The sequence below is a fragment of the Somniosus microcephalus genome, chromosome 22, assembly GCF_052327205.1.
Source record: "Somniosus microcephalus isolate GS21.2 chromosome 22, FLI_Smic_1.0, whole genome shotgun sequence".
NCBI classification, from domain to species: domain Eukaryota; kingdom Metazoa; phylum Chordata; class Chondrichthyes; order Squaliformes; family Somniosidae; genus Somniosus; species Somniosus microcephalus.
In genome coordinates, this window is record NC_141008.1 from 54094156 (window position 1) to 54119730 (window position 25575).

Consider the following 25575-nt stretch of genomic DNA (forward strand, 5'->3'; position numbering starts at 1 on the left):
TTAACGTCTTCTTGGAAAGACGGCACCTCCGACAGGTGGTGGATGGTCAGCCATGCTCTTATTGAATGGCGGAGCAGGCTCGAGGGGCCGTGTGGCCCACTCCTGCTCCTATTTCTTCTGTTCTTGTGACAGTGCGGTGGAGCGCTCCCTCAGTACTGCATTGACGCGCCAGCCTAGATTATGCGCTCCAAGTTCTTGAGCCCACAACCTTCTGATCCGGAGGCGAGAGTGATACCAACTGACCCTAGCTGACACTTCAAGTTGGATGATTGCTTCCTAGCGGCAGAGGTTTGGGAAGAGGTTGCTTTCCTTCCATCTGCTCTTGTGGGTGAGCGATGGTGCTGAGGGGCCCTGGGGGGTGGTGGAGGACACACGAGGAGCGTGGTTTATGTACCAGTGGTTCACTGACCTGTGTTTACAAGTTGTCAGAGGACACCAATTTGTTGCATTCAGAGCGGGATACAATCTTATCGCACCGCTCCACGCCATATATTCTATTATTACCATGCATTGACTAAAATGTTTTATTTAAGTAGCAATGACAAGCTGGATTGGTGTTCGGAATGGGTCTGATAAAGTCACGGTGAACTCACTGCTTTGTGCCCTTAACTTTCTCGTTCTCATTCGGTCCGACCAGTGCTTACAGTTTATTTTTCTTCATAGATGCCGATTAAGGTTCGAAGCTGGCTTTTTTAATGAAGTATTATCTATTCTTCTCCCGCGCTGCTAGAAATCCACAGTGTCGTTACCTGGCCAGCGCATCCAAGGACTGCAGTATCCGGGTATGGGACACGGTGCTGGGACATTGCGATAAAATCCTGACTGGGCACACGCAGTCAGTTACCTGTGTGAAGTGGGGCGGTGACGGTCTCATCTTTTCCTCATCGCAGGACAGGACTATAAAAGTGTGGCGAGCCCAAGACGTGAGTAGGATTCACTGTTTAAAATGGCAAGTCTGAAATGTAGGAAAGATGTGGTCGCACTAGAGAGGGTACAGAGGAGATTTACGAGGATGTTGCCAGGACTGGAGAATTTTAGCTATGAGGAAAGATTGGACAGGCTGGGGTTGTTTTCTTTGGAACAGAGGAGGCTGAGGGGAGACTTAATTGAGATGTTTTAAATTATATGGGACTGAGATAGAGTGGATAGGAAGCACCTAATTCCCCTAGCAGAGAAGTCAGTAACCAGGGGGCATAGACTTTAAAGTAATTGGTAGTAGGATTAGAGGGGAGTTGTGGAGAACTTTTTTCACCCAGAGGGTGGCGGGGGTCTGGAACTCACTGCCTGAAAGAGTGGTTAAGGCAGAAACCCTCATCACATTTAAAAAGTACTTGGATATGCACTTGAAGTGCTGTAAACTGCAGGGCTACGGACCCAGAGCTGGAAAGTGGGATTAGGCTGGATAGCTCTTTTTCGGCCAGCACAGACACGATGGGTCGAATGGCCTCCTTCTGTGCCGTAAATTTCTATGATTCAATCTAGGAGACTAGGGGTAAAGGGTGGTGGTCTTGTTGATATTGGGTGGAAAGGGGTTTGTGCGTTGGAGTGAGTGATGTTGATGGCAGGAGAGATGATGTGTGTTCCTGTGCAGTCTTTCACACTGCCGAACCGTGCTGGTTTGCTGTAAGATTTCCAGAGTTCGACATGAGAACAAGCTATCGACTGGGAGCATTAGGATCCCTCATAACCTGTGCAGGAGTTGGGTGGAACAGTAAACAGCCTGAAACGATAATGCCCTTCGCTGGTGGAATCAGACTTTCCGAGGAGTGACCATTTTGATGCTTAAAATTCTACATTTGGAGAAAAGGGGAGAGGAAATGGAAATACAGGGACCGCATTGTGTGGCAGCCAGCTTTGTATCAGGTTTTACGCAGAATTACATAGAATTTACAGCACAGAAACAGGCCATTCGGCCCAACTGGTCTGTGCCGGTGTTTATTCTCCACACGAGCCTCCTCCCACCCGATTTCATCTCGCCCTATCAACATATCCTTCTATTCCTTCCTCCCTCATGTGCTTATCTAGCTGCCTCTTAAATGCATCTCTGCGATTCACCTCAACCCTGTGGTAGCGAGTTCCATGTTCTCACCACTCTCTCTGGGGTAAAGAAGTTTCTTCTGAATTCCTTATTGGATTCATTAGTGGCTGTCTTATACTTGTGTCCTCCAGTTCTGGACTCCCCCCCCCCCCCCCCCCCCCCCCCACAAGTGGAAACATCTTCCCTACTGCTTCCCTATCAAACCCTTTTATAATTTTAAAGACCGCTATTGGGTCAGTTTGGTCCGGTTGCTAGACGGCAAGGTGGATTTCCCTGGATAGATTCTCATGGTCAACAGTCTGAGTTCTTCAGCATCATTCAAGACCATCTTTATCTGGTTTGTGGGTTAATGCTCGAGGAGTTGGGGATCCAGGGTGTGTGTTGTGTGTCGAAATGGGATAATTTGTGCACAGACTGTTTATGTACATATTGTGTTCTAGATTACACGCATGACCTTGTGAATGTGCTGCGCTGTATATTAAGTTCTTGGTAATTTTTTTTTGGTTCTATACCAAATAAATTGCGACCAGTTTGGTAATTGTTTCTACGGTCTGTTTTCAGGGGGTCATGTGCAGAACGCTGCAGGGTCACGCTCACTGGGTCAACACAATGGCACTCAGCACAGACTACGTATTGCGAACTGGAGCTTTCGAACCAGCCGAAGCCACAATTGTCCCCCAGGACAGGAATGATTCTTGTAGGTCGCTGCCTTGCCTTGGCATGTTTCCTTAACCAATATTAGCACTCAGATTTACGTAGAAAGACAACCTCCTCTATTTACTCACTCCTACCGTTCCACGATGCTGGGATCTGCCTGCAAATCTACAGTCCTTCACGCTCCAAAATAGCAAAAGATGAGAGTCCGTCGTTGACCTGGAGCCTGACATTTACAGACGGTTACAGCTGCCCTGTAAATGAACTCAGCGGTTTACAACTGTACTGACATGTCCAGGTAGGTTGTGTGTTTTAGTCTCTGGAGTGGGACTTGAACCCGCAGCCTTCTGACTGTTGGATATATTGTTGACCAGCTTATGTTTACAGCCCCTAGTTTTGGTCTCTTTGCACAAGTGGAAACATCTTCTGCACATCTACCCTATCGAACCCCTTCATAATTATAATAAAGACCTCTGTTAGGTCACCCCTCACCCTTCTCTTTTCTAGAAAAAAGAGCCCCAGCCTGTTCAGCCTTTCCTGGTAGCTAATAGCAAAATACTGCAGATGCTGGAAATCTGAAATAACAACAGAAAACGTTGCAAATACTCAGCAGGCCAGGGCAGCATCCGTGGAGAGAGAAACAGAGTTAACGTTTCAGGTCGAAGACCTTTTGTCAGTCCTTGTAAACCTTTTGTACACCTTCTCCAGTGCCTCTATATCCTTTTTTATTGCGGAGGATACGATGCATATTTAGTGCTTGCCTCCCCTTCAGTTTCTGATCTCGCCCGCGCTGCCGTGGGGAGACCCGTGATCCAGGAGCTGATTTTATCATCGGCCCTGTTTAATTCGGACGTCCGAGAGCCTGGCGTACACGCTGCTAAATCCGAACCATGGAAAAGCTCGGGCTGCGAGTCTGCCGCCCGGTTAACGGCGCTGAGAGTAGCAGGATGAACGCTCCCCTGGCCGGCCGGCCTCCCACCTTGCTCCCTCCGTAAACTCGAGCTCATCCAAAGCTCGGCCGCCCCCGTGTCCTAACTCGCACCAAGTCCCGTTCACCCATCACCCCCTGAGCTCGCTGACCTACATTGACTCCCGGTCCGGCAGCGCCTCGATTTTAAAATCCTCATCCTTGTGTTCAAATCGCTCCATGGTCTCGCCCCCTCCCTATCTCTGTAAAATCCTCCAGCCCTACAACCCTCCGAGATCTCTGCGCTCCTCCAATTCTGACCTCTTGCGCATCCCTGATTTTCATCGCTCCACCATTGGTGGCCGTGCCTTTAGCTGCCTAGACTCTGGAATTTCCTTTCACAACCTCCCCATCTTGCTCTCCCCCTTTTAAGACAGCCCTTAAAACCGACCTCTTTGACCAAGCTTTTGGTCAGCTGCCCTAATATCTCCTTATGTGGTTTCGGTCAAATTTTTCTTTGATAATTGCCATGGAACTTTTTAACTATGCTGAAGGAGCTATATAAATGCAAGTTGGTGTTGTTGTTGAGCCAGCATCGACCTGTATAAAAAGCAGCGAGAGGCAGGAGTCTCTCCCCTTCCCCCACTCCACAACACGGTCTAAATATAGCCCAGCTTAGTCACGTCATGCAGGGAACTAGAAAACAATGCAGGTAGGAGGCCTCTTCCCTGCATGTTGGCACAATTAAATGTTTTAAAATTCATTTGAGGAGCTGCGATGTTGTTCAGTGAGTGGCAGTCAACCGGGTAAAGGTCTATTGATGAAACTACTGGAGCCTCCCCTTCTCATTTTCTCTTAATGGTTTATTTTTTGCAGTGGAAGAACTGAAGCAAAAAGCTTTGCAGAGATATGAGCACACCAGGGTAAGGGAGCAGCAGAATAAAAGTTCAAAGCTATTGATTTCTAAGCGCTGCTGTAGGTGGCCTGACATTTAGCTTACATTTGATGAGGTTCAGCACAAGAAGCTATTGGCAAATATGTGGGCGCACGGAATTGAAGGTAACCTTTTGAATGAGGTGGATTGGTAATTGGGTGGGAGTTAGGAGACGGAGAGTGGGCCTAAAGGGAACGCATTTTTATTAGGTAAGGGTATCTAAGATAATGGATCAAAGGCAGAATTGGAGTTGAGGTCCAGATTAGCCATGATCTAATTGAATGGCGGAACAGGCTCAAGGGGCTGAATGGCCTCCTCCTGTTCCAATGTTTCCTACATTACAACAGTGACGACACTTCAAAAAGTACTTCATTGGCTGCGAAGCACTTTGGGACGTCCTGAGGTCATGAACTGTTGCTATCCAAGCTCATTTCTTTTCCACTTGAGCGGGCCGAACTGTCACAAGGCCGGATGCTGAGATACAGCGTGCTATCCCATAGGGCGATGAGGGCGGGCTTGTTCCTTCCCCCTTGCCTCCAGAACGATGAGATCCCAACCATCGTCTGTCCCATTGGAGCAGCGCAGCGAGTGGAGGTTGGGTGCCTCCTTACGGAGAAGTTTGATCCGTTACCCTAGAGCAGCCTGATGTGCTTGGTGGCAGAGACATAGGAGCGGCTTTATACTTTTTCTTTCCCCAGTGGGCCAATCGTGTGGTATGGTGAGAATCTAAGGAAGATGGGAAGACTGAAAGCCAAGGGTGGGAATGTTGGATCCCATGTCGGAACTGACTTTTTGATATTGAAGTCTTTATTTTTGGTGCACTGACCCCAATGACCTCTTCTCTTTCTCTTCTTCAGGGTCAGGGGCACGAGAGACTGGTTTCAGGGTCGGACGACTTCACGCTTTTCCTCTGGACGCCCGCAGAGGATAAGAAGCCCTTGGCGCGAATGACAGGCCACCAGGCTCTGATAAACGAAGTCTGCTTCTCCCCCGACACCAGGCTCGTCGCCAGTGCATCATTCGACAAATCGGTGAAACTCTGGGACGGCAGGACTGGCAAGTAAGGATGTTAACCCGCTGCAACAAGTCTGTCCTCAAAGAAAGAACTTGCATTTCTACAGCGCCATTCACAACCTCAGGACGTCCCAAAGCGCTTTGCACCCAATGAAGTACTTTTTGAAGTGGAGTCACTGTTGTAATGTGGGAAACGCGGCAGCCAATTTGCGCACAAGCAAGCTCCCACAAACAGCAACGTGATAAATGACCATTTAATCTGTTTTAGTGATTGAGGGATAAATATTGGCCCCAGGACACCGGGGATAACTCCCCTGTTCTTTTTCGAAATAGTGGCCGTGGGATCTTTCACGTCCACCTGAGAGGGCAGACGGAGCCTCGGTTTAACGTCTCATCCGAAAGGCGGCACCTCCGACAGTGCAGCGCTCCCTCAGTACCGCACTGAGAGCGTCAGCCTGGATTTTTGTGCTCAAGTCTCTGGAGTGGTGCTTGACTCAGAGGAGAGAGTGCAAACCACTGAGCCAAGCTGACACTTACTTAAGCATGGCTTGGAATCGGAAATGAGAAATTACGCCTACAAACAGCGTACGGTGTGGGGGAAATCGTTACAGTGGTAGCACGATGTGTTGGTGCATGCCAACCGTTGGTGGCATGGAATGGTTGAAGACTGGTCCAGTGTCCGTTGTGATCGAACTGCTCTGTTCAGTGATGGCAGCAAACCCCATCTCTTGGGGTTAGGGGGGCATGGCAACTCTCCAAATACTTGGATTAAATTCTATCCCAGTTTATCATAGGGACTATGGTGCAGGTAAAAAGAAACAAAACTGAAAATGCTGAATGTAAGACCAGCAAATGTTGGAAATGCATAGCTGATGCCATCAGCGTCTGAAAAGCTAGGTTAATGTTTTGGGTGGACATGTCCTGGGCCAATATTTATCCCTCAACCAACATCCCTAAAACAGATTATCTGGTCATTATCACATTGCTGTTTGTGGGATCTTGCTGTGTGCAATTTGGCTGCCGCGTTTCCTACATTACAACAGTGACCACTTCAAAAAATGTATTTCATTGGCTGTAAAGTCCTGAGGCCCGTGAAAGGTACTATATAACTGCAAGTCTTTCTTTATGTCTTATGGAAATCCTGTCCAAATGGTTTAAAAAGAAGCAATGGGTGAATTGGATGTGATGGGTTAGCAAAGCACCCCTTCACCTCTGAGATGTTGATTCAAATCCAGTTGAATGAGGTGATCCTCTCCCATGGTGCCTGCAAGGTGAGATGAGCTTTTGACTTTCTCAATCCAATGCCTACTGTCTGTAGACCCAGAGTCCAAAACTGGTCTTCCTTCAACACAGACTTACTCAGAGAGGTCAAGATGAGAGTGACTGGTGGGGGAAATGGAAAATATCACCTCTGGGGCAGCAGGGCTGGTTGACTGAGATTGGGGGTGTAGGTACATTTTTTGGGGCAGAACTGAGTGAATTCTACTCTGCAGTCAGCCCTACGACCCCCCCAGCCCGAGATCTCTGTGCTCCTCCAATTCTTGAGCATCCCTGATTTTGATCACTCCACCGTTGGCGGCCGTGGCCCGTGCCTTCTGCTGCCGAGACCCTAAGCTCTGGCATTCCCTCCCTAAACCTCTCTGCCTCTCTCTCTCCCCTCCTTTAATACGCTCCTTAAAACCTACCTCTTTGGACACGTTTTTGGCCACCTGTCCTACTATCTCCTCCTGTGGCTCGGTGTCAAATTTTGTTTGATAATTGCTCCAGTGAAGCGCCTTGGGATGTTTTGCTATGTTAAAGGCGCTGTATAAATGCAAGTTATTGTTGTTGTTGACCCAGTGGTTTGACACTGATGTTGGTTGACATGGGAAATTGGTCGATGACCCAGGGCTAGCGTCTTTCCATTTCAAATTTTTTTTTTGTAAATGTTCGAGTGATCTGAGCTTTCTGTTTGTTTCTAGATACCTGGCGTCTCTCCGCGGTCACGTGTCAGCGGTGTACCAGATTGCGTGGTCAGCGGACAGCCGACTGCTGGCGAGTGGCAGCAGTGACAGCACGTTGAAGGTCTGGGATGTGAAGACGCGGAAGTTGTCCGTTGACCTTCCTGGTCATGCAGATGAGGTAAGGTGTCTTAAATTTTTTTTTAAATTTGTTCCTAAGATGTGGGCAAGGCCAACATTTATTGCCCATCCCTAATTGCCCTCAAGAAGGTGGTGTTGAGCCGCCGCCTTGAACCGCTGCATTCCGTGTGGTGAAGGTGCTCCCACAGTAAGGGTTTGGTACAACTGAGTGGCTCGCTGGGCCATTTCAGAGGGGTAGTTAAGAGTCAGCCACATTGTTGTGGGTCTGGAGTCACATATAGGCCAGACCGGGTAAGGACGGCAGATTTCCTTCCCTAAAGGACATTAGCGACAATCCGGTAGTTTCATGGCCACCATTATTGATGCTAGCTTTTTATTCCAGATTTTTATTTAATTAATTGAATTTAAATTCCCCAGCTGTTGTGGTGGGATTTGTACTCGTGTCTCCGGATCATTAGTCCAGGCCTCTGGGTTACTAGTCCAGTAACGTTACCACTGTGCTACCGGACCCTGTCAAGTGCTCTTACTGAGCAGCAGATGTGGTTTCCCATTAAACTGAAGTGATGCATGGACAGGAGTTGAAAGAAACTTCTAAAATCGGAATGGGCGTAGACCGATCTGCCATTTTGTTAACATGGCAGCTCCTTATTACATAGAATTTTACAGCACCATTCGGCCCAACAGGTCTATGCCTGTGTTCAGATTCCGCACGAGCATCCTCCCACCTTACTTCATCTCACACTATCAACATATCCTTCTATTCCTTCCTCCCTCATGTGTTTATCCAGCTTCTCCTTAAATGCGGCTATGCTATTCACCTCAACCACTTCCTGTGGTAGCGAGTTCCACATTCTAACCACTCTCCGAGCAAAGAAGTTTCTCCTGAATTCCTTATTGGGGGTTATCTATATATATAAAGGGGCTCTTCTGTCTGTCTGTCCCGATGTCTGTCTGTCTGTGTTCTATACGTTTGAAAGTTATAGAGCGTACCGACGTGGGCGTCGCCTCAAAAGAAAGCTTGCGATTCCGGACCGGGGGAGAGCCTCGGGAAATCGTGGGCGGGGGGGAGCTTCTCTGTTTCCCCCCCCCAGTCTCTCTCTGTTCCCCCCTCCCCCCAGTCTCTCTCTGTTTCCCCCCCCAGTCTCTCTCTGTTTCCCCCCCCCCAGTCTCTCTCTGTTTCCCCCCCCCAGTCTCTCTCTGTTTCCCCCCCCAGTCTCTCTCTGTTTCCCCCCCCCCAGTCTCTCTCTGTTTCCCCCCCTCCCAGTCTCTCTCTGCCGCCCCCCCACCCCCCCAGTCGCTCTCTCTCTCTCTTCCAACAACAACATGCTCTCGAGAAAGCCTCGGCAACGCCGGGCTCACCCCAGCTAGTCTTATATAAATGGCCTCTAGTCCTGGTCTCCCCCACAAGTGGAAACATCTTCTCTACGTCTACCCTATCGAACCCCTTCATAATTTTAAAGACTTCTATCAGGTCACCTCTCGGTCTTCCCTTTTCTCGAGAAAAGAGCCCCAGCCTGTTCAGCCTTTCCTGATGGTTGTGCTCTCTCAGTTGTGGTATCATTGGGGGAGTGTGACCAGCTCAAATGCTCCTGCAGAGAGCCGGCATGGGCTCGACGGGCCAAATGGCCACCTTCCGTGCTGTAACCTGTGGTAAACCACTTGTTGTTGTTGTTGTTGTTACACACTGTTGTACCTATGCATGCCTCAACATGTCTCGGCTGGCTCCACCCACACAGGCCCGGGTATAAAGGTGATTGACCTGCAGCCCCCTGCCTTCTTGGAACCCAGTCAACCACGAGAGGCATGCTCTGTTCTTTGCTAATAAAAGCCTTTAGTTACTCTCTTAACTCTCAGTCTTTTATGAGTAATTGATAGCGCATCAATTTTATTAGCAAAAACAAAATGTCGACATTTGCTGAACAGCAGGCTGCTGCACCAAACGCTGAACAGCAGGCTGCTGCACCAAACGCTGAGCAACAGGAGCTGCTGCGAGCCCTCAGACCAACATGCCTGGACCTAGACCCCCAAGAAGCGGGTTCGGCTACCAAATTCGCGCATTGGCTGCGTTGCTTCGAGGCCTACCTGCAAACCTCAACTGTGACCCTGGACGAAAACAAGTTGGAAATCCTGGCCTCAAAGGTGAGCCACCAAGTTTATACAATAATCCAGGACGCGACGACCTACGCGGCGGCTATCGGTCTGCTAAAAGGGCAATACGCACGCCCGGTAAATACGGTCTATGCCCGGCACCTCTTAAGATCCCGCAGACAGCAGCCCGGGGAATCGGTGGAGGCCTTCCTACGGGCACTACGGATACTCGGCCGAGACTGCGATTGCAAAGAAGCATCAGCCGCAGCACACACGGAGGGACTGATCCGAGATGCTTTCGTTGCGGGTCTAAGGTCCGACTACTCCCGGCAGAGACTGTTGGAAAAGGGAGAAATGGACCTGAGAAAGGCAGTGTCCCTCGCGCTCTCGCTCGACGCGGCCCACAGGAATATGGACGCCTTCTCCCCTAACCGCTCCGCAACGTGGACGCCACAACCTTGGGTCATGGGACCGCCACCTTCAACTGCTGCTGCGATGTCCAAGGCACAGAAATGTTATTTTTGTGGCCAGGCAAAACACCCCAGAGCACGCTGCCCGGCGAGAAACGCTACCTGCTCCGGCTGCGGGGAGAAAGGACACTATGTCAGCGCCTGCAAAGGTAAAACCGCTAACGCCAGCAGCGCCGCGTGCGAACCGTGGGGGCAGCCATCTTGTCCGCCATCTTGGGCTCCCCCAGCCGCGTGGGGATCGGGACCATGGGCGCCGCCATTTTGTCCGCCATCTCGGACGTCTCCAACTTCAACCACGGGGGACCCGGACTCAACCACCGCCTCATCTGACGACCACATCGACTCGCTCGACCATACGCTGGCCTCCGTGACGCTGGACCAATCTCTCCCTCATCAACTGTCCAGGTCCATGATGGACATTAAGGTAAACGGCCGCGCCACTACCTGCCTTTTTGACAGCGGGAGCACGGAAAGCTTTATCCACCCCGACACGGTGCGGAGTTACTCTCTTCCGGTCCTGCCGACGCGACATCGGATCTCTTTGGCTTCCAAAGCCCAGTCAGCGGACGTCGGTGGCTACTGTGTAGTGACCCTTTCAGTAAGGGGCACAGAATACAAAAATTTTAAACTCCTGGTCCTGCCCCATCTTTGCGCTGCCGTTCTACTGGGGTTGGATTTTCAGTGCAACCTTAAGAGTGTCACATTAGCGTACGACGGACCCCTCCCCCCACTCACAGTCTGCAGCCAGCAGCTTTTAAATCACCCGCCGCGCACCATTTGCAGCCTCTCCACCCTTAAAGTCCCCCCCCCTCCTTGTTCGCTAACCTCACCCGCGACTGTAAGCCCATCGCTACCAAAAGCAGGCATTACAGTTCCGGGGATAGGAGCTTCATTAAATCCGAGGTAGCAAGACTCCTGAAGGAAGGGATTATTGAAAGTAGCACCAGCCCATGGCGAGCACAAGCGGTGGTAGTGAAGACTGGCGAAAAACAGCGCCTAGTTATTGACTACAGCCAGACGATCAATCGCTACACCCAGCTAGATGCATACCCACTCCCCCGCATATCTGATATGGTCAATCAGATAGCACAATACCGGGTGTTCTCGACGATTGATCTGAAGTCGGCATACCACCAGCTCCCCATCAGGGCTGAGGACCGCCAGTACACAGCTTTTGAAGCCGACGGTCGTCTCTACCACTTCCTCAGAGTTCCCTTTGGCGTCACCAACGGGGTTTCAGTCTTCCAACGGGAGATGGACCAGATGGTCGACCAGAACGTGCTCCAGGCCACTTTCCCCTATCTAGACAACGTCACCATCTGCGGCCGCGACCAGCAGGACCATGATGTTAATCTAGAGAAATTGCTCCGTACGGCCCAGCGGCTGAACCTAACATACAACAAGGACAAATGTATGTTTCGTACCAAGCGCCTTGCCATTCTTGGCTGTGTAGTGGAGAACGGAGTCATCGGCCCCGACCCCGACAGGATGCGCCCCCTTATGGAGCTCCCCCTCCCCCACTGCCAAAAAGCACTGAAGAGATGCCTAGGGTTTTTCTCGTACTATGCTCAGTGGGTGCCGAACTATGCGGACAAAGCCAGACCCCTCATCAAGTCCACCTCCTTCCCCCTGACAGCAGAGGCCTGTGCAGCCTTCACTCTCATAAAAGGAGATATTGCGAAGGCCACAATGCATGCAGTGGATGAGTCCATCCCTTTCCAAGTGGAGAGCGACGCTTCCGACTTTGCCCTAGCTGCAACCCTTAACCAGGCGGGGAGACCCGTGGCCTTTTTCTCAAGGACCCTCCAGGGCCCCGAGATTCGACACTCCTCTGTCGAAAAGGAGGCCCAGGCCATTGTGGAAGCTGTGCGACATTGGAGGCATTACCTGGCCGGAAAACGATTTACCCTGCTCACTGACCAGCGTTCAGTAGCTTTTATGTTTAATAATAAGCAGAGGGGCAAAATCAAGAACGACAAGATCTTGAGGTGGAGAATCGAACTCTCCACCTACAATTACGATATCTTGTACCGGCCCGGGAAACTCAATGAGCCCCCAGATGCCCTATCACGTGGTACATGCGCCAACGTGCAGGTCGATAGACTGAAGACCCTCCACAATGACCTCTGCCACCCGGGGGTCACCAGGTTTTTTCACTTCATCAAATCCCATAACCTGCCCTACTCCATCGAGGAGGTCAGGACCATGACCAGGAACTGCCACATCTGTGCCGAGTGCAAACCGCATTTTTATAGGCCAGACAGAGCAAGCCTGATCAAAGCCATGCGCCCCTTTGAACGGCTGAGCGTCGATTTTAAAGGGCTCCTCCCCTCCTTCGACCGCAATGTGTACTTCCTCAACATAATTGATGAGTACTCCCGTTTCCCGTTTGCCATCCCTTGCTCAGACATGACCAGTACCACGGTCATTAAATGTCTGAATGACCTCTTCGCCTTGTTCGGTTTCCCTAGCTATATTCATAGCGACAGGGGCTCATCCTTTATGAGCGACGAACTCCGGCAGTACCTGCTCTCGAGAGGTATCGCTACAAGCAGGACCACCAGCTACAACCCCCGGGGGAATGGCCAGGTGGAAAGGGAGAATGCGACGGTCTGGAAGGCAGTCCTTTTAAACTTGAAATCTAAGGGCCTTCCGACCTCTCGCTGGCAGGAAGTCCTCCCTGCGGCGCTCCATTCCATTCGGTCACTGCTCTGTACAGCCACCAATGCTACCCCTCACGAGAGAATGTTCTCCTTCCCCAGGAAGTCCACATCGGGGATCTCGTTACCGACATGGCTGACTTCTCCAGGACCCGTCCTACTGCGGAAGCACGTGAGGTCCCATAAGACGGACCCCCTGGTCGAGAGGGTGAGCCTCCTCCATGCCAACCCTCAGTATGCTTACGTGGTGTACCCGGACGGGCGGGAGGACACAGTCTCCATACGAGACCTCGCACCTTCGGGTGCTCCTGAAACACCTCCCTCGCCACCCACCACTACCCACGCCTACCCCCAGTACGCTTACGTAGCGTACCCGGACGGGCGGGAGGACACAGCCCCCACACGAGATCTAGCACCTTTGGGTGCCCCTGAAACACTACCATTGCCATCCACCACTACCCACAACCCAACCCCGCTAGACGGCATGCCGCAGCCCCAGGACCCGTCATTGACCACCCAACCACTCAATGAGGCGCCAGACTCAACGTTGGATGCTGCACCATCACCGCCGCCACCACGACGATCAGGACGGCATACAAGGCCAACGGCTCCAAACCACGCCAAGTTAGCGAGGCGGACCGTCGGGCTGAAGGGCTTGGCGGGTTCGAGATGTCCGGTGTTCAGGTGAGTGATGGGTGCATGAGTGCAGAGGTAAGTGTGTTTGGTGTGTGTAAAGTGTTTAAAGAAGTTTTACTTACATTTACTTACCTTTACAGCCTTCCTTCCTTCAGGTCTCGGGAGTCCCTCATCTCACCGGCACAGAAAGCAGAATGGCCGCGAGCTGTCAAAAGTTGCAGCATTCAGCTTTCTGTTCTGGAGAGATCTCTAAATTAGCCTGAGAGGAAGGAATTAACTTGGAGTACAGATTGTCAGTGTTTGACAGCTTTTGACAGATGAAATGTCAATCTGTGACATCACCAGTTGCCGGGTGGCCCTTAATTGGCCTGCTGAGCCCGCTGGGCGGGCTCAACAAGGTCAATCAAGTGAAAATCGCGTGGGTTGGCCACAACTCGATGGAGGCGGGACTACAACCCCGAAATTTGTAGTCGCACCTCCTACACGCTTCCTCAATCAAAATCCAGCCCATGGTTTTTATTCCAGATTTTAAAAAAATTTTAATTAACTGAATTTAAATTCCCTGGTTGGGATTTGAACTCACGTCTCCGGATCAGTAGTCCAGGCCTCTGGATTAGTAGTCCAGTAACATAACCACTGGGCTTCCGTACCCAATATCCTTGAGTGACTTGAATTATCTGTAGTTTTCCAGGGAAAGTTTAAGGGTAATTGCTAACAGTCTGCCGGTGCCTGTATTCAAAAAGTATTGTCAGGGATAGATTTGCAGGGATTCATTCACTCAGCCCATTCAATGCCAGTTGCTGCCGGAACCATTTGTGAGCGAACAGCCAACCCGCAACCATTTGGCTGCTGTGTTGACGGTGGTGGGACTGCAGTGACTATGATGAGCACGTGTTTCGGAGAATAAAAATGTTCCTGTTTTTGTTTTGTACTTTCAGGTTTATGCTGTTGATTGGAGCCCCGACGGACAAAGAGTAGCAAGTGGTGGAAAAGACAAAGTGTTGAGAATGTAAGTCGGGAAAGGAGCCGCGATTGATCCGTTGAGTGGTTTGTGCGAATGAGAAAGTTAGAGGGACCGGCGCTTCAACTAAACCTTCTCCAAACTTTTCAAAAAAACCTTTTCTTTAAATTTGTAAATGCACCGATGTCACCCTCTAACTTTTTCAAAGTCTCCTCACTCTCAGCAATGACATAAGTAGCCGAACGTTAGTGTTAAATAATTATTAAATAAAAACAAAAAATGCTGGAAACATTCAGGCAGCAGAGAGTGAAAGAGAGTTAACGTTTCAGGTCAAATTCCGTTCCGATGGCCTGAGACATTAACTCTGTTTCTCTCTCTCTACAGACGCTGCCTGACCGGCTGAGCGTTTCCAGCATTGTCTGTTTTTTTTTAATTTCAGAATTCCAGCATCTGCCGTACTTTGTTTTTAAATAATTATTATTGGGTGCACAGTACTAATTCCCTGGATCATAGAAACATAGAAACATAGAAGATAGGAGCAGGAGTAGGCCATTCGGCCCCTCGAGCCTGCTCCGCCATTCAATGAGATCATGGCTGATCATCCAAATTCAGTACCCTGTTCCTGCCTTCTCCCCATATCCCTTGATCCCTTTAGCCTTAAGAAATATATCCAACTCCTTCTTGAATATATTTAATGAATTGGCCTCAACTGTCTTCTGTGGTAGAGAATTCCACAGGTTCACAACTCTGGGTGAAGAAATTCCTCCTCATCTCTGTCCTAAATGGCTTACCCCTTATCCTTAGACCCCTGGTTCTGGACTCCCCGACCATCGGGAACATCCTTCCTGCATCTAGTCTGTCTAGTCCTGTTAGAATTTTATAATTCAGTTTATAATTCTATTCAGGCAAGGACTGAGTCAAAATTCTAATGAGGAATCATATCACGGGTTTCAAAACAAACCACAAAAGTTCATGGCCCAGAAAAAACTGATGAGGCGAGCGAAAATTAAATAAATTAAAATAAGGAGGAAGGAAAGCTCCCATAAACCGGTGTCAAACGCGATCCAGCGCTGCTCCCCCGGATAGCGATCCAGCACCGTGCTTTACCCCACCCCGCCCCCCCTCCCCTTAATGCAGGGCACAGACACGTTGGGCCGAATGGTTGCCTCCTGTGCTGTAAATTTCTATGATTCTAACTTGCTTCCATAATTGGAGTAGTCTGTATGCAGTGACCATGTTTGGAACTGAGCTGGGAGTCTCTGTGTTCAAGTCTGATGGAAGCTAATATAGCAACAAGATACGGGGAGGTAGAGAGAGGGACGAGGGGAGGTCGTGAGATCAGCGCGGGATTGGGGTTTGGACGAAGGGACGGAGTGGGGATACCATTGCAATCTATCAGATTTCAAGTGCACTGCAGCACAGAATAATACGACCTGCTCCCTACCCCTGATCGCCAATACGATGAGCTGTTGCTGCAGTGACATGGGGGGGGGGGCGGGTGAAGGGGGCAATCAGTAGGTATAGAGTGGAGGCCAGGTGCACGTGCATACCTCTCCGTACTTGGCTTTGGGGTCGCACTAACAGATGACACTTGGGGGCCAGTTTATCCGTCTGCCCCTTTGGTTTGGGAACGGCCTGAGGCACCAGGAGACCCAAGACTGGGACCATGTTTAAGTTTGTCAATATATAATGCGAGCATAAAAAGAGAGATCCTGCACTGAGCTGCACTGTGTGTCTTGTGTTTTACAGCTGGAGGTGGTGATGGCGCAGAACAGGCCCACCATTTTGAAGAGATCCCTGGACTTCTGCCTGGAATTCCACCTTTGCAGACCGTGTCTCGCGTTACTTCCTTTGCCACACGAAATGTACGCCTGTCAGTAAAGGATTGGGGTGACTGATTAAACCAAAGTCCATTTTTAATCACATGGGGCTCCAGGAGTTTTACCAGTGTTTTTGGGGGTCACCATTACGCAGTTTCATCCATTCCCCCCCCCCCCCCACCCAGTAAGCCCCGGATCAGCGGTCTTGCATGTGATGTGTGGAGTTTCTTGCAATCCTACTGTGTGGGAGCCCCATCATCTCAGAGCGGAAATTATTGTACATACAAGAGGAAACAAAAGAAATCTATCCTGCAGGATTGTGATTCAGTATTATAAAAAAGGTGAACATGTCATTACATCGGATATACGGCACAGAAACAGGCCATTCGGCCCAACCAATCCATGCCGGCGTTTATGCTCCACTCGAGCCTCCTCCCGTCTTTCCTCATCTAAATCTATCAGCGTAACCCTCTATTCCCTTCTCCCTCATATGCTTGTCCAGCCTCCCCTTAAATGTATCTATACTATTCGCTTCAACCACTCCCTGTGGTAGCGAGTTCCACATTCTCACCACTCTCTGGGTAAAGAAGTTTCTTCTGAATTCCCTATTGGATTTCTTGGTGACCATCTTATATTGATGGCCTCTAGTTATGCTCTTCCCCACAAGTGGAAACATTCTCTCTGTATCTACTCTATCAAAACCTTTCATAATTTTAAAGCCCTCTATCAGGTCACCCCTCAGCCTTCTTTTTTCAAGAGAAAAGAGCCCCAGCCTGTTCATCCTTTCCTGATATGTATACCCTCGCATTTCTGGTATCATCCTTGTAAATCTTCTCTGCACCCTCTCCAGTGCCTCTATATCCTTTTTATAATATGGTGACCAGAACTGTACGCAGTACTCCAAGTGTGGTTTAACCAAGGTTCGATACATTATAAGCCAGAGCTCCAAATACACGCTTGCTCATCCTTGGGTTGAAATCAAGCTCCATTACACCATGCCTACTCTTGTTCATTCTTTTCCCAGGAATTTAAAACTGTGGAACTTCTCACCCTCAAGTTTTCCCTTTTCCCTACAAAGTGTGAGAACAACAACTTGCATAGTTATAGCCCAAACCAATCTAACTACTTGTGGGGGAGTACGAAACTAGGGGCCATCAATATAAGACGGTCACTAATAAATCCAATGGGGAATTCAGGAGAAACTGCTTTACCCAGAGAGTGGTGAGAATGTGGAACTCGCTACCACAGGGAGTGGTTGAGGTGAATAGTAAAGATTAATTTAAGAGGAAGCTGGATCAGTACATGGTGGGAGGAGGCTCGTGTGGAGCATAAGCACCGGCATAGACCTGTTGGGCCAAATGGCCTGTTTCTGTGCTGTAAACGCGATGTAATTCAGTGTAATACTACAAGCTAATTTACATGGTCTTCTACGTTTTCCAGTTTTGGTGATGTCCTATATGATGCAGCTTGGCTCCCTCACCTTACTGGTGAATATTTAATTTGCATTTTTTTTAATGTATTTCTTTTGTCTCTTGGACAACCAAGAGAATTGTAAACAATTTAGGATAGAGAGCAGTAGCAACTTTTTTTTTGCTGCTCTGAAGGTTGTGAGGCTGTACAATGCACAACTGGAGTTAGTGATTGAGGAAAAGAAAGACTTGCATTTATATAGCGCCTTTCACGACCTTGGGATGTCCCAAAGCCCTTTACAGCCAATGAAGTAATTTTTGAAGTGTAGTCACTGTTGTAATGTAGGAAACACGGCAGCCAATTTGCGCACAGCAAGCTCCCACAAACAGATAATGACCACATCATTTATTTTTATAGTGATACTGGTTGAGGGATAAATGTAGGCCAGGACACTGGGGAAGAACTTCCATGCTCTTCTTTGAAATAGTGGCCGTGGGATCTTTTACAACCACCCGAAAGGGAAGACGGGGCCTCGGTTTAACATCTCATCCGAAAGACGGCACCTCCGACAGTGCAGAACACCCTCAGTACTGCATTGAGAGTGTCAGCCTAGATTTTTGTGCTCGAGTCTCTGGAGTGGGACTTGAACCCCACAACCTTCTGACTCAGAGGCGAGAGTGCTACCCACTGAACCAAGAGTGTCCAAGCTTGTAGACTTTGTGGGCCACATTAGGTGTGTGTGATACGGAGTCAACAACAACTTGCATTTATATAGTGCGTTTAACGTAGTAAAACATCCAAAGGCGCTTCACAGGAGCGTAATAAAACAAATTCACAAGGGCCACAGATAAATGCATTTGAATCCATGTTCCCATTCCTTTGCAGATATTTCAACGGTGCAGATACTAACAGATCTAGGTTTTGTGATTTTAGGATTCAGACATCACTAAGAATGGTCCTTTCCAAACCTGCAGGAAATTGCAACTTGCATTTATATAGCGCCTTTAATGTAGTAAAACGTCTCGAGGGCGCTTCACAGGAGCGATTATCAATGTTTGGTAAAAAGTGCCAAATTTTATGCAAAGTTGAGTGCAAAAAGGGACTGAGTTGCCTGGGTTTTTGTGGGTCTGAGTTGCCTGGGTCTTTGCGGGTCTGAGTTGCCTGGGTCTTTGTGGGTCTGAGTTAACTGGGTCTTTGTGGGTCTGAGTTGCCTGGGTCTTTGTGGGTCTGAGTTACCTGGTTTTTGTGGGTCTGAGTTGCCTGGGTCTTTGTGGGTCTGAGTTGCCTGGTTTTTGTGGGTCTGAGTTACCTGGGTCTTTGTGGGTCTGAGTTGCCTGGGTCTTTGTGGGTCTGAGTTGCCTGGGTCTTTGTGGGTCTGAGTTACCTGGGTCTTTGTGGGTCTGAGTTGCCTGGGTCTTTGTGGGTCTGAGTTGCCTGGGTCTTTGTGGGTCTGAGTTACCTGGGTCTTTGTGGTTTTGAGTTACCTGGGTCTTTGTGGTTCTGAGTTACCTGGTCTTTGTGGGTCTGAGTTGCCTGGGTCTTTGTGGGTTTGAGTTACCTGGTCTTTGTGGGTCTGAGTTGCCTGGTTTTTGTGGGTCTGAGTTGCCTGGTTTTTGTGGGTCTGAGTTGCCTGGTTTTTGTGGGTCTGAGTTGCCTGAGTCTTTGTGGGTCTGAGTTACCGGGTCTTTGTGAGTCTGAGTTGCCTGGTTTTTGCGGGTCTGAGTTGCCTGGTCTTTGTGGGTCTGAGTTACCTGTGTCTTTGTGGGTCTGAGTTGCCTGGGTCTTTGTGGGTCTGAGTTGCCTGGTTTTTGTGGGTCTGAGTTGCCTGGTCTTTGTGGGTCTGAGTTACCTGGGTCTTTGTGGGTCTGAGTTGCCTGGGTCTTTGTGGGTCTGAGTTACCTGGGTCTTTGTGGGTCTGAGTTGCCTGGTTTTTGTGGGTCTGAGTTGCCTGGTTTTTGTGGGTCTGAGTTGCCTGGTTTTTGTGGGTCTGAGTTGCCTGGGTCTTTGTGGGTCTGAGTTGCCTGGTTTTTGCGGGTCTGAGTTGCCTGGGTCTTTGTGGGTCTGAGTTGCCTGGGTCTTTGTGGGTCTGAGTTGCCTGGGTCTTTGTGGGTCTGAGTTGCCTGGGTCTTTGTGGGTCTGAGTTACCTGGGTCTTTGTGGGTCTGAGTTACCTGGGTCTTTGCGGGTTTGAGTTACCTGGGTCTTTGTGGGTCTGAGTTGCCTGGTCTTTGCGGGTCTGAGTTGCCTGGTGTTTGTGGGTCTGAGTTGCCTGGTCTTTGTGGGTCTGAGTTGCCTGGGTCTTTGTGGGTCTGATGTGCCTGGTTTTTGTGGGTCTGAGTTGCCTGGGTCTTTGCGGGTCTGAGTTGCCTGGGTCTTTGTGGGTCTGAGTTGCCTGGGTCTTTGTGGGTCTGAGTTGCCTGGGTCTTTGTGGGTCTGAGTTGCCAGGGCTTGGTGGGTCTGAGTTACCTGGGTCTTTGTGGGTCTGAGATACCTGGTCTTTGTGGGTCTGACTTGCCTGGTTTTTGTGGGTCTGAGTTGCCTGGGTCTTTGTGGGTCTGAGTTACCTGGTTTTTGTGGGTCTGAGTTGCCTGGCTTTTGTGGGTCTGAGTTGCCTGGGTCTTTGTGGGTCTGAGTTACCTGGGTCTTTGTGGGTCTGAGTTGCCTGTTTTTTGTGGGTCTGAGTTGCCTGGGTCTTTGTGGGTCTGAGTTACCTGGGTCTTTGCGGGTCTGAGTTACCTGGGTCTTTGTGGGTCTGAGTTGCCTGGCCTTTGCGGGTCTGAGTTGCCTGGTGTTTGTGGGTCTGAGTTGCCTGGTCTTTGTGGGTCTGAGTTGCCTGGGTCTTTGTGGGTCTGAGTTGCCTGGTTTTTGTGGGTCTGAGTTGCCTGGTTTTTGTGGGTCTGAGTTGCCTGGGTCTTTGTGGGTCTGAGTTACCTGGGTCTTTGTGGGTCTGAGTTGCCTGGTTTTTGTGGGTCTGAGTTGCCTGGGTCTTTGTGGGTCTGAGTTGCCTGGTTTTTGTGGGTCTGAGTTGCCTGGGTCTTTGTGGGTCTGAGTTGCCTGGGTCTTTGTGGGTCTGAGTTACCTGGGTCTTTGTGGGTCTGAGTTGCCTGGTTTTTGTGGGTCTGAGTTGCCTGGGTCTTTGTGGGTCTGAGTTGCCTGGTTTTTGTGGGTCTGAGTTGCCTGGTCTTTGTGGGTCTGAGTTGCCTGGTTTTTGTGGGTCTGAGTTGCCTGGTCTTTGTGGGTCTGAGTTGCCTGTTTTTTTGTGGGTCTGAGTTGCCTGGGTCTTTGTGGGTCTGAGTTGCCTGGTTTTTGTGGGTCTGAGTTGCCTGGTCTTTGTGGGTCTGAGTTGCCTGGTTTTTGTGGGTCTGAGTTGCCTGGTTTTTGTGGGTCTGAGTTGCCTGGTCTTTGTGGGTCTGAGTTGCCTGTTTTTTTGTGGGTCTGAGTTGCCTGGGTCTTTGTGGGTCTGAGTTGCCAGGGCTTGGTGGGACAGAGCCGGCCCAGGGGCCATAATGTGGACACCCAGGCTGCAGCAGGAGCTGTGATTGATGACTTGGTTGAGAGACCAGCAAGATTCCATCCAGAGGCAGGCTGGAGATGAGTTGTCAGCTAAGCTGCAAATCAAACCTGCTTTTCCCCCCCACCCCCGTTTAAAAAAAAAAAAAAAAAGTTGGCACATGCGACTAGACCAACGTGATGCCTCGTACATACAACGTGGTGCATCGCACTAATACTTTGGACTGTGGTGAGGAAGGGGGAGGTGGAACTAAAATACAATATTATGGTACGGTTCATCTAACATCTACCTCCAGCCACCTATGTCACTACCTTGCTTCTCTTGCATTTGTGTCTCGGGCGGCCGCAACTGTGCTCGGGCATAATGATTGGGAAGAAGCAAATCGTGTGTATGGACACGTCTGGTAGCGAGCTTAGCCTCGGTTCAAATTTGAGGTTCTTCTGACATACAGAAACCAGTCGAATTTCCCTGTCATTAAGTTCTCGTAAATGTTAGGTTGGAATTGCTGCCAGGTGTCTGTTAGCTCAAGTGTGTTGCTGGGAGGCTGGGAGCAAAGTCCAGACATGTTCCCACAAAGAGAGGGGATGGTTGTCTTGGGGAGTCACCCAGAGACACCCCTTGTGTTTTTTCTGGTGCCAGTGTTGGAGCAGCATTGACAGGGGGCGGATCTCCTTGACGTTCTCAGCTGGGGAAGGCACAAGGCCACACGAAGGGCAAGCTTCCGCAAGAAGAAAGGGGAGCAAATAACTAATATAAGGAAATTATTTGTCGTGGGTCAGCGCCTTGGAACATCAATATTCGACCAGCTGTAGTGAGGAGTGACACGGGGTTGCACCTGTGTTTCCCTACAATGCAAAAATCTCCTAATCTCAAAACAAAAACAAACATTTTTAAAATGGTGTCAGTAAAGTATTACTTTGTTTGCTGAACAGCTGTTGACTCTGTTGCTAGAAAACGACAACTTGTATTTATATAGCGCCTTTAACGTAGTAAAATGTCCCAAGGCACTTCACATGAGCGTTATCAAACAAAACTTGACACCGAGCCACATAAAGAGCTTTAAGGACAGGTGACCAAAAGCTTGGTTAAAGAGGTAGGTTTTAAGGAGTGTCTTAAAGGAGGAGAGAGAGGCGGAGAGGTTTAGGGAGGGAATTCCATACTTTCCTGAAGAGTGATTAATTTTGTTATCTGCTTTGGTTCTTGCTCTTGGGGAAGATCTGAGCCTTCACTCCCAGTTGACTGGAACTGCTTTGTTTCAGGTTGTTTTACTAAATTGAAAGGAATGTCCTCGGGTCAGAATGAGTCAAGTGAGGAGAGGAATGGGCTCTGCTCCTAGAACAGTTAGAATAACCTGCACTGTAAAAAACACAGAGGGACCTGTTGTAATCCTGCACGCATCCTATGTCTATCACGGAGAGGAAACTACTTCCTGCAATAAATTCATTATTCATGATCATAACAGTGAAATGTAGGTACTGTACATATAAATTTAGGACTGGCTAAAAGATTTGGTTTATATTGGGACATCAACAAGGAAATCCCTGGCATCTGTAACGGGTCTGCTTTTTCTGCCGTACTTTATTTTTCTCTCTTCCCACTTCACCATTCCCTCGCCAACAAGGCAGGGTTGTGACCTCTGAGTTAGCCACAAGGAGCTGTGACAAAATGGCCTGGGAGCCTTTGATTTCTGACGTTAATTTTACTTTAGGGAATGTTGTGGCACAGGCCTTGTTTTTTTTTTATTATTCGTTCCTGGGATGTGGGCGTCGCTGGCAAGGCCGGCATTTATTGCCCATCCCTAATTGCCCTTGAGAAGGTGGTGGTGAGCCACCTCCTAGACAACTGAGTGGCTTGCTAGGCCATTTCAGAGGGCAATTAAGAGTCAACCACATTGCTGTGGGTCTGGAGTCACATATAGGCCAGACCGGGTAAGGACGGTAGATTTCCTTCCCTGAAGGACATTAGTGAACCAGATGGGTTTTTAACGACAATCCGATAGTTTCATGGTCACCATTACTGATACTAGCTTTTTATTCCAGATATATTTTATTAACTGCATTTAAATTCCCCAGCTGCCATGGTGGGATTTGAACTCGCGTCTGTGGATCATTCATCCAGGCCTCTGGATTACTAGCTGGCCAGTTCTGACGAAGGGTCATCGACCTGAAACGTTAACTCTGTTTCTCTCTCCACAGATGCTGCCTGACCTGCTGAGTATTTCCAGCATTGTCTGTCTTTATCTCTGGATTACTAGTCCAGTAACATAACCACTATGCTACCGTACTCACAGTGTTAACTGCATCTCCTTAAGATCTCCCAAAATGGTTTACCAACCAACAGAATACTTTGACGTAGCTGACATTTTCTCCTATAAAAATAAATCAGCTGTCGCTGTTTGATATGTTGGCCATTCATTGTAAACGTATTAGTCATATTGCAGATGTAGAATGGCAGGGTTGGTATTCTGCAAGGATGAGATGGGCTAAAAGGATTTCCAGCTAGCATCTTGTGATGTAAAAACTGCTGTTGTTTTCAGAAGACTGTTATGGCAACCGAGTGTGGGCAGTACAAACCCAGGCAGTCAACACTTTTATTTCCAAAAAAAATAAACCACTAATACGTAAAGCAACTATTCAGTTGATTTGAGTTATAAGCTGTAATGCGATGTCAGGATTCAGTGCTGTTAACAAAACACTTTAACTTTGTGCTCAAGTTTACAAACCCTCACTTGCACTACATTTGAACTCAATTGTTTTTATTATTCAGCATCATGCAGATTTTTTTAAATTGAGAAACTTGGTGAAGGGCCAAGGTCTAAATACAGGACACCCGTCAAGGTTCACAAGAAAGGAAGTAATAAATCAGTCATGAGGTGACGCCAAACATGAATTTTATCCCCTATTTAAAAACAACACTTGATTCGCGTGGTAAGTGATATAACAATGTTATGATGATCTGGAAATAGACTGCCTTAAAGGGTGGTGGAAGCAAATTCAGTAGTAACTTCCAAAAGGAATAAGCAATTTTACAATATTTATATTTTTTATCCACACTTTTGGTTTGTGCCTTTTCTTCTCTCCCACTTGGCAGCTGTCTTTCATTCTGCCAGCGCATTCACACCTCATCTAGAGCCATCTTTTGTTTCTTAACCTGCCCCATTACCATCTTGTCTCGTCTTGAATATCTCTTTATGTCTCTTTACTTCTCCTGCCTTCCATCCTATCACAGACTTTCCCTTTTATTCTTTCATCCCATCCTCCATTTCCCAGCCCCTAAAACCTGTTTTTTAATCTGTTTCATTGCCTGCTTTTTTCCAGTTCTGACGAAGGGTCCTCGACCTGAAACGTTGACTCTCTCTCTCTCCACGGATGTTGCCTGGCCTGCTGAGTTTTTCCAGCGTTTTCTGTTGTTATTTGAAGTGTTCATCCTTGTTTTCAAATCCCACCATGGCCTCGCCCATTTCCCTATTTCTATAACCTCCCGCCAGCCCTACAACGAACCTATAAATTTGCGACACCTCCAATATTGGCCTCCTGCGCATCCCCGATTTTGATCGCTCCATCATTGGCGGCCGTGCCTTCAGCTGCTTAAGCCCTAAGTTCTGGAATTCCCTCCCTAAACCTCTCCGCGCCTCTCTTCTCCTTTAAGACGCTCCTTAAAATCTACCAAGCTTTTGGTCACCTGTCCTAACAGCTCCTTACGTGGCTCGGTGTCAAATTTTGTTTGATAACTCTCCTGTGAAGCGCCTTGGACGTGTTACTACGTCAAAGGTGCTAAATAAATGTAAGTTGCTGTTGAAACAGCAGGGGAGTGGGACTAATTAGATAACTCTAATTAGGGGTTCTGAATCTTTGGAATTCTCCACCCCAAAAGGCTGAGTCTATTCAAAGCTGAGATAAATAGATTTTTGGACTCCGGGGAATCGAGAGATATGGAGATCGGGTGGGAAAGTGGAGTTGAGGTTGAAGATCAGCCATGATCTTATTGAATGGCGGAGCAGGCTCGAGGGGCCGAATGGCCTATTCCTCCTAATTCTTATGTTCTCTTTCAGAGAGCAGGCACGATGGGCTGAATGGCCTCCTCCTTGTGCTGTATATGATTCTATAATTGCATAATGACGGAAAGAATCTTGTGCATCCTTATAAAAGTGTTGAGCCCTCAATCTCAGTACAACACAAGTGCGCCAAAGAGTTGTTTTGATAGCGTCACGTTCAGTGATTTCAACACAAGAGCAAAATACTGCGGATGCCGGAAATCCGAAATAACAACAGAAAATACTGGAAACACTCAGCAGGTCAGGCAGCTTCCCTGGAGAGAGAAACAGAGTTAACGTTAGATCGGTTTCTCTCTCCACAGATGCTGCCTGACCTGCTGAGTGTTTCCAGCATTCTG

The 25575-nt window shown here is 48.8% G+C and overlaps 1 protein-coding gene across 3 annotated transcripts in view; it reads left to right on the forward strand.

Annotated features, from left to right (window-relative positions):
• The window catches only part of nle1 (notchless homolog 1 (Drosophila)), a 37113-nt gene extending 20747 nt beyond the window's left edge, over positions 1-16366 (forward strand). The window contains exons 7-13 of one of the 3 annotated variants that reach the window (XM_085964763.1): positions 731-923; positions 2600-2735; positions 4476-4522; positions 5391-5593; positions 7509-7668; positions 14421-14491; positions 16193-16366. In XM_085964763.1, coding sequence (XP_085820889.1) covers positions 731-923; positions 2600-2735; positions 4476-4522; positions 5391-5593; positions 7509-7668; positions 14421-14491; positions 16193-16205 — 823 coding nt within the window. In that variant the 3' untranslated portion in view covers positions 16206-16366. Of the gene's footprint in view, positions 1-730; positions 924-2599; positions 2736-4475; positions 4523-5390; positions 5594-7508; positions 7669-8932; positions 10611-14420; positions 14496-16192 lie in introns of those variants that run through there. The other 2 variants (XM_085964764.1, XM_085964765.1) reach the window with 2 other exon arrangements.
• The last annotated feature ends 9209 nt before the right edge of the window (positions 16367-25575 follow it).